The sequence below is a fragment of the Zootermopsis nevadensis genome, unplaced genomic scaffold, assembly GCF_977971745.1.
Source record: "Zootermopsis nevadensis isolate Lab colony 2312 unplaced genomic scaffold, Znev_1.0 Znev_ptg000011l, whole genome shotgun sequence".
Taxonomy (NCBI): Eukaryota; Metazoa; Arthropoda; class Insecta; order Blattodea; family Termopsidae; genus Zootermopsis; species Zootermopsis nevadensis.
In genome coordinates, this window is record NW_028259143.1 from 3,847,309 (window position 1) to 3,855,743 (window position 8,435).

The following is an 8,435-nucleotide window of genomic DNA, read 5'->3' on the forward strand; positions in this document are numbered from 1 at the left end:
TTTCGAAACATCTTCCTTTTTACGGTGCAAGGTTGTTAGCCTTGCGACCAACCCCCAACCAGGAGGACCAGGGTACCTGTCTTAGTCTGACCTCTCCCCCTCGACCAATCTGGCTAGGGAGGCCCTACCAGTAGCTCTTGGGGTCACTGAGGTACTCAAGCCCCACCACCACGACAAGGTGCAGGTACCATTAAGTGGGGCCAACCCAATTTCCCTATGATCCATTTTCACATTATCCCCTCATCTATTCCTAGGTCATCCGAATTTTCTCTCCTCCCTCCAGACTTTCAACCATACACTGCTTAAATACATAAATATTGGGATTGCTTTATTGAGAATGAACAGATTTGTGCACCAGTAATGGTTTAGACATGCGTTCAGGAGGTACGTGGCTCAAAATCTCGGCCAGATAACGAGCCTGAGTATTTCTGTGATTTTCCTTAGTCTCTCCAGGTAAGTTCTGAGATAATACACTTAAATAGATCACAACTGTCTGCTTCTAAATTCTTACACATTCTCCATTCTTCTCTTCTAATATAAACTAAGGAGCTTAATAAGTGTTCTTAAATAACAGGTAATTTAACAGCCTCCTATCCAATGAGTACAAGCTCTTTTGACAAGGGCAAAAAGGTTAGAGTGCAGAGCAAACAATTCACATCTACCTAATCAAAAGGTTAAGAATACGTAATGCATCACCTCCACTTCACCATTCATCGTCATATTCTTGTGCTTAATTAAGAAAAGGGACAATTTTATGTTTACCTTGACAGCTAAATACAATGGTCGCACAAATGTTATAGACATGTCATATTATCTTCCATGTTAGACATCAAAGATTTTCATAAAACTTTCATAAAAATGTCACATTTCAACACATGAATGGCACTACTGTCGCTCCTCCCTTAAAGTTAGCCTCTTAATTTTTTACTGGCACAATACTGTAACTATAAAGGAGAAATTTGGCATGGTAAGATAACATAAAGTTGCTTGGATGATCCACTTTTGTTTTTGTCCTCGGACATATAAACATGGCATTTGTCACCCCCACAAAAACCAAGAAACAAAAAGTATTAAGTGCCGGTACAAGCTGCTTCTTAAATAAAACTAACTTACCTTTACTTTCAGATTCAATCTCTTCCTGAATGCACTCCATCTGTCCATATTCATTCTGCAATAAAGACCAATTACAAAACAAACTTTTGAACTACAAAGATAATTAAACAAAGTATATATAGGCCTACTCAGTCGTTTTTCTATATAAATTCTTTCAAAATATGAGCTTTAGTAAACCAAACAGTACATCCTTCTTTTCTTATCGTATTTCTAAAGTAAATTTGCAACTCTTTTACTCAAACAGGATGAAACAACCAGAAATGTTAATCAACTTGTACATGAATGGATGTTGAGTATGTGTAAACATACGAATGTAGACACATCTGTTTGCAAGCACTCAGTTTAACAGCAGCTTTAAATTTTTTATTCAATTTATGTAGGAGGAAAACAACATTAAGGAAAAATAAAGTGGTAATAAAAGTAGGAAAATTAAGTACAGTATTCTCAATTAATTACCTTAAATTTTAGCAACAAAAATCCCTTCAAATCAAAAGCTCAAAATAAAAGTTATCAACAAATGCACTCACATCAGAGAACATGTTGTTGCAGTCTATATCCTCACAACTGCACCGACATAAAATGGCAACCATCAAAGCAGTTTTTAACCACTTCATTGTTTCAGATTTTCTTATATGTAAGAATAAATTTATTTTGCAACTTTGTTACACAACACAAGGCCTGAAACAAAAACAATTTGTTATAACCTTAATTATTAACTAAATGCATTTATGTATGATAGAAATATTGACTGCTGAAGGATGAGATGCAATTAATTATTGATCATCCAGCTCAGAGAAAGACAAAGGCAAGTCAGGGTCACATTTTGGTCTAAGAATGGCAATCCTGACTGGGAATTTCATTGTTTACCCCAGTCAAACCCTAAAATGAACATACTAACTGAAACAAATCAGGTTTAAAACAAGCGCTGTTGAATTAAAATATGTTAAAAATATGTACAATGAAAAAAAACTTCTTGTAAAGGCAGTAACATACCCATTCATCCAGAAATAACGATTTAAGAAATATTTACAAAAAAACATCAAGTTTACAAGATTGTAAGACTGTACCTTCACTTTTTACATTTTATTAAGTAGAATTAATACAGAAGCTCTGTATCAGATTAAAACACAGTAATATACTGTGTGATTTGTCCATATTTTAAACTAAAAATGGCATGAAATGATTACTGTTTTTGCTTTGTATAGTCTGTAGTTCAAATTCTGGCTTAAATAATCAATCTTTACTGACGGTTTTGTATTTTCATCAGGGAGTGTACTTCAACATTGATGTTTCTCTCATTTTGACTCACTATTTACAATTCTCACTTCTTTCAGATGACTTCACATTACCAGAATAGTTAATATGACAACATTAAACAAGGTAATACATAAACAACATGTTCCAGTTTCTGTAAACTTACCAAGCATTCATAGCTCTTAGACATGTTTATCTTTCTATATTAAAGACTGCTAGAAACAGTCACAGCTCTAGCAGTTAGGTTTCTGGACTCCTTAATCTTAACAAACCATTTCATTACACATATTAATATCAAGTGAAGAATATAAAACTTGAACTTTTCACACAGTGACTAAACTTGACAAAATTTTCTATATATATAAAAAATATTGATATTGACTGTGCCTATCCCTGCTAAATGTCAATTTATTCAAGAAGTGATCTTTGTTACAAGTTTTATAACACAAATAAAGAAACAGGATCAAACAATTTTTGATGGCCTTTGAGTTTTTATATGCCCTACACAGTGATTACTGGATAATACGGCCCTGACACCATGCTGTAAAGCTTCTAATTATTTTCATACACAATTTCATTTCGAGACAAATTTAAAACGTTCGAAGCTGGAGCGGCTTCTAACAGCATAAAATTTATACGAAATTTCGTGAAAATCTATGAACTGCTTAAAAAGTTTAAACGAGGGAACAAACATGTCCATTGGAGCCTTACGGGCTGTGATGCAATGTGGTTTTGTAAGTGCAACCAAGACTAACAAATGTTTACATTCAACAGGTGTGGTCCTTGAAGTGGGTCAATATCTAACTCGCATATTACCTAAACTTTTCGTATAGAATACAAACCCACTGTCAACTCGTTGTGATTACTTAAAAGTTTCAAATTATATACATCACTCCCATATCTTATCGCTTTATGTATTACTGTGTTTCAACAAATACCTATATTAATCCTCACCTCAAGCTGCATACACTTTCAAAAGTATCGTAATTGAAAATGGTCCAAACCAACACTACGCAAGACCATTTCAACACAACTGCATTACACGCCATTACCACTAGTATTGATGTACTTCACACATAATACAAGCATACTTCCGCCAGATGCTGCTGTTGTCACGGTCATGCCGCTGAAATTCACCAGCACTTCACGATTTCTCCAGCACGTCTCGATGACCAATGAAATTACGCATAAACTATCACGGACTTATCCTACACCACTCTACGACTTAACCAGAATTTCTCCAGGACTTTTCCAGGAATTCTCCAGGACATCCCCACGAACGCCCGATGAACACGCTAGAAACTGTCCACGACCCAACCTAATCCATCGTAAAACAATACAACCTTATCTAACCTAACCTAAACAACCAAACCTTGCCACACCTAACCTAACTAAACCTAACAGTGGCGGATCGCGAGTCTGAACTGTGGTAGTGTTGCCCATGATTTTTTAAATCATTTTCACTCAAGGACAATTTAGAAAAAGTAATTTGCAGTAACTATGATACACTTCCTTGGCTCATTATCATTATTAGAACAAAATATAGTCAGCACACAGAATTACTGAACACTCATTAACAATAACCACGAAACAGTTTGTGATACGGAAACCAGTCTAAAACACGTGGTACCGGGCAAGGGTGTTTATTATAAGGAGGTTGCGGGTACTACAGCTCCGATACGCGCTGTGCCAGTGAATTGCCCCTCAATCCACCTCGCACCGCGCTCATCATTTGACCGGCTAACCGCGCTGAAATCCTTGCAGCTGGGTGATAGCCCCGTTCTGCGTCGCACTCGTTGCCCGTGGACTTACTATCAGTTCATCCGATTAGTGGATAATGACAACGTAAGGGGCAATATTAAAATAATGATATAGAGGAAATAAATTGTTTCAAATTATATAAACACAAAAAAAATCAAATTTTAAAAAGATTATAGGGGATGCTGCAGCTCTTCAGCTGTTATGGACGGGCCGCCACTGGTTGTTCTACGTCTTCAGAACTGGAGTGAACTGCATGTATGTAGAGACTCAGAGGTTGCACGGGTATTTCCAGCCTCCTGGCTGCCTGTCTATATATCTGGTAATTACACACCTTTAGATGAATGTTTCCGATAGTGGGAGCTGTGAACATTTCTTCGAAGGAGGAATGCTAATGGTCTCAGTGATATAAAAATTCACAATGAATTATAAACATATAATTGATGTATAAAGTACTTCACATACATATTTAAAGTTCTTTGGTAGTCATCTTTCACACAGCTATATATAATTTTTTTTAATTGAAAGCCCGGACGTTTTTATTCGCACCACGGGACTTTTGGATTTAAGTATTTTGGGAATTACTGCTTCATATGAAGATTACTGTCTTCCGGGATGTTACGCATGGGTTTTCTCAAAAATAGCTTGCGTGGTTAAGTTGCAAAACATTTCGAGCAATCTTGATAAAATTTACTCCGAGGCTTATTTACTACAGGCTTCTACGCACAAAACGAATTACGTGATTTTTTGCACGGCCACTCACCAGTAGCTATACAATGAGCAAAAATACGTCATCAATTAGATAGATGTTAGTTATCTTCTCAAATTCAACACTGTTACGAGGGTTGTCTGACATCCAGTGTCGTTCCTATCACCTAGTATTCGCAATGCGCAACGACGAACGTGCTTTCCAGCACGAACTGTCACATACTTAGCGAGGGTTAAGATGTATTACTCGCAAATGTATAGTAGTATTTTCAGTAGCAATGTATCAACACATTATATTACATTGCTATTGGCTTTCAAGGATTTCAGACATAGATACGTATAGTCATATCAGTGGTGTTGCCAATTCAACAATTTTATACAGGAAATCTCTTCGCAATATATCTGTCCCCTATAATCGCCCTTTTTCCTGATATCAAATAAATTAAGTAAAAAAAGTGAAAAGTCATCGCTACGCAAATGCAACTCAGGCCATAGTCTTTTATCAGTCTTCCTCTTCAGACTCATATTCTTATACCGAACAGCAGAAAACTCTGAAGAGTTCTGACGGGAGCGGGGAGGGGGAGCCAACTTCAGAAACGTAGTGGCCCATTTCCGAAATACAGAAAGACAAAAATTTTATTTTCAAACAGAAAGGTTTTCAGTAATGGTGTCCAAACAACGGGCTCATAGAATGGAAGAAAGAACAACGTATAACTCTGTACAGGGGAAACGTACTGAGGAGAGACAGATGAGGTCGTCGCACGGGGGGAAGGAGGAGGGTATGAACAGAGTCTACGAGAACAATTAATTAGTGGATGTGGCAAGGCCAACACGTTGGCAAATTCGTGGAAGCAGCCACGAACTTGGTCCTTTCTATGACTTTCGGTCCGAGCAAGGGACCCACATTCAGTTACAGAGCACGAGATACAATCTGTATTTAATTACGATATTTCCAAATATAAAATAAAAATTCACAGATATTAGGATTTCAGTACATGTTCACTGATAATTACTAGTTTAAAATTATGAGTAAATGCTATTAGCCTGATGCTATCTAAATGACCGGAATTTGTCCGCCATTAACAAATTCCGAATAAATGCACAGATTTTCATGAAACTCGGTATGAACATCGTGGCACTGCAGGATACCCTAACAATTACAAATTCCAATTTATTTTCATCAATAATACCAACACGGAGGCGGCGCATACTTTAGAAGTGAGCTCCACGAAATGTGTGGTCCTGAAATTTTGTGTAATAACAGATACACAAAAATTATGTAATTTTTTCAAAATAATTTGTAGTTTTCCTTACGGTGGTTGTAATATGTCATGTTCCGACGGGTTATCACAATAAAGGTCCTTCATTCGTGGCCTTCGGTTAGCTACTGCGCGGTGTTCAAGGCGTCTGTTGTATTGAATGTAAATGTTTGATTTGTCATCTTCGCAACATAATTTAAACAAAGGACGTACGCGCTATGACCGGTTTAGATTATCAGATAGTCACCATCTGACTACGTTCACCTTTGTGAAATGTGTAAACTGAAAAATTATCCTTGTATCAAGCATCAAATTAAATGTTTTAAAAACCTACCCCAAAAAACAGCAAAAAAGTTAACCGTCTGATGCCAAGGCTCGTCTAAGAGCCCATATCCTTATATTTAATTTCTTTCACATCTTTTTAATATTATCTTCCCATATACGCTTAGGTCTCCTAATTTGTCAGTTCTCTAAAGGTTTTCCGACAGAAATTTGGTACTCATTTCTTACAGCTACTACGCATGCTACACCTCCTGCCAATCACATGATCTCACTAATATCTGGTTGCTATACGCCCCAATCTGAGAGAAAATTGCGTTAATTTTAAATTACTCTAATCTGCACAATTATCTTAACAGGCAGACAGTCCAATTGCGCTATGCTTGTACTGCGGGCCCACATACCTTCACTAAAACAAAATTAGCTGTTTGTTTTTTCTAATATGTCTTTGTGTGCACAGAAATCCAGTCCAGTGCAAATCACAGAAGGGTGGCTAAATATAGCAAAGATAAGACGACAAATAAAAATTTGATGGCATACAAACTTTCTTGCCCCTTGTGAGATTTGAATCAGAGACGAAGTCAGTCAGAATTCAAAAGTGCCATCCTAATTACCATCACGGACGTTTTATCTGTGCTTACAAATGGGTCATGAACCAACATCATAAACACTCCTTTAATAAGCATACAACTGAGTGGTTTATCTTGCTTCTACGCCCTACGTGTTCATTTTAACAGAGTAAGATAAATAAACAAGTCGGTCTAAAGGATGGTTTTAAGTTCTCCTGCCAAAATATACAAAACTCAGCTCAATATTTGTTAATGGCTCGAAGTGAACTAACATCAGCGGCTCATAATAGTGGTTGGACTCTACGAAATAATGTTGAAAAAGCTAGAGACTAGAGTACAAGAACGTCCATCATGCCTGCTGTCGAGAACAAATGAAGTGTGAAAGACGTAGCGTACTTCAATTCGAGTATTTTCCAAATGCATACGCTCTTGATACTCGTATTTTGCATTACAAATTTGTCTCCTTTTTACTGTTTAAAAGTATTGTGGCTTCACAAGACACAGGATTTAAGTAAACTTTGCGTTAAGTAGCGAGTAAAAAATGGAATGAAAGCGACGTTTTCAAACTCTACTCAAAAAGTAAACCTACAATTGAAAGAGATCGTCCATTTGAATCCTGTTCTCCAGACATTCTTTCTTGGAATTACTTTACTAATTCTTTTCACCATTTTATTAAAATCGTTTCACCTCTAAAATGTGGGTAAACTTATACCAGTCTACACGGTGCTTCATAACAGAAGACATCCATCTTCAAACTCACCGTCGTGAAAACTTCAAATCCTACAGAAATAGCTGCAGCTTTCACTGGCTACCAATGTTTTAAACTAGAAAACCCGTTTGCTCGGAAACGATTACCTAGTCGCATAAATTTTGATATGTCCCAACAAGTAGCAAGATACTACGCCGGATTTCCCCAAGTCCACTTGCCATAAAATATATTACAGTAATCAAAAAAACAGGTTTGAAAAGTTCAGGGTCCACCTCATAGAACTGCTCTTTCGTCGTACCTGGATCAGAAATGTGACGCATTTCAAACAGCCAAAAATAATTTTTAAACACGTAGTTGGATTACAGACTTAAATGTCAAAATTCGTGGCAACGTTTCTCGTTTTATGTCCGTCTATCAATTTGTTCTGGTATTTTAATGTTGTTGTTCAGAACTTAACATGGACAAATTATGGTCTTCATCTTAATAGGGAAACCATTATATATCGAATTCAATTTATCATTGAACAATTCATAACATTTAGTCAGTCAGTCAAACAATTAATACCTCATGAGTCAATAGGATATTTACGTTGTGTAATTCTTGTCCTGCGATAGGTCTCGAAATGTTACTTAAATTCTTAACATCTCTCGAAAAATATGGTATATAAAATATACGTATATCATAAAAATTGTGAATTAACAAAGGCAGTAACTTCATTACTTTAATGTTTAATGAAACACGTATCACAGAACGTAGCCTTACTCATGTTTTATAAAATGACTTTTT

General features: G+C 36.5%; 1 protein-coding gene across 1 annotated transcript in view; it reads right to left on the reverse strand.

Moving 5' to 3' along the window:
• LOC110831511 (uncharacterized) overlaps positions 1-3,524 on the reverse strand; it is a 29,653-nt gene extending 26,129 nt beyond the window's left edge. The window contains exons 1-3 of the mRNA XM_022067576.2: positions 3,322-3,524; positions 1,641-1,791; positions 1,114-1,168 (exon numbers count right to left, since the gene is read on the reverse strand). Coding sequence (XP_021923268.2) covers positions 1,114-1,168; positions 1,641-1,727 — 142 coding nt within the window. The 5' untranslated portion in view covers positions 1,728-1,791; positions 3,322-3,524. The remainder of the gene's footprint in view (positions 1-1,113; positions 1,169-1,640; positions 1,792-3,321) is intronic.
• Positions 3,525-8,435: the final 4,911 nt, after the last annotated feature.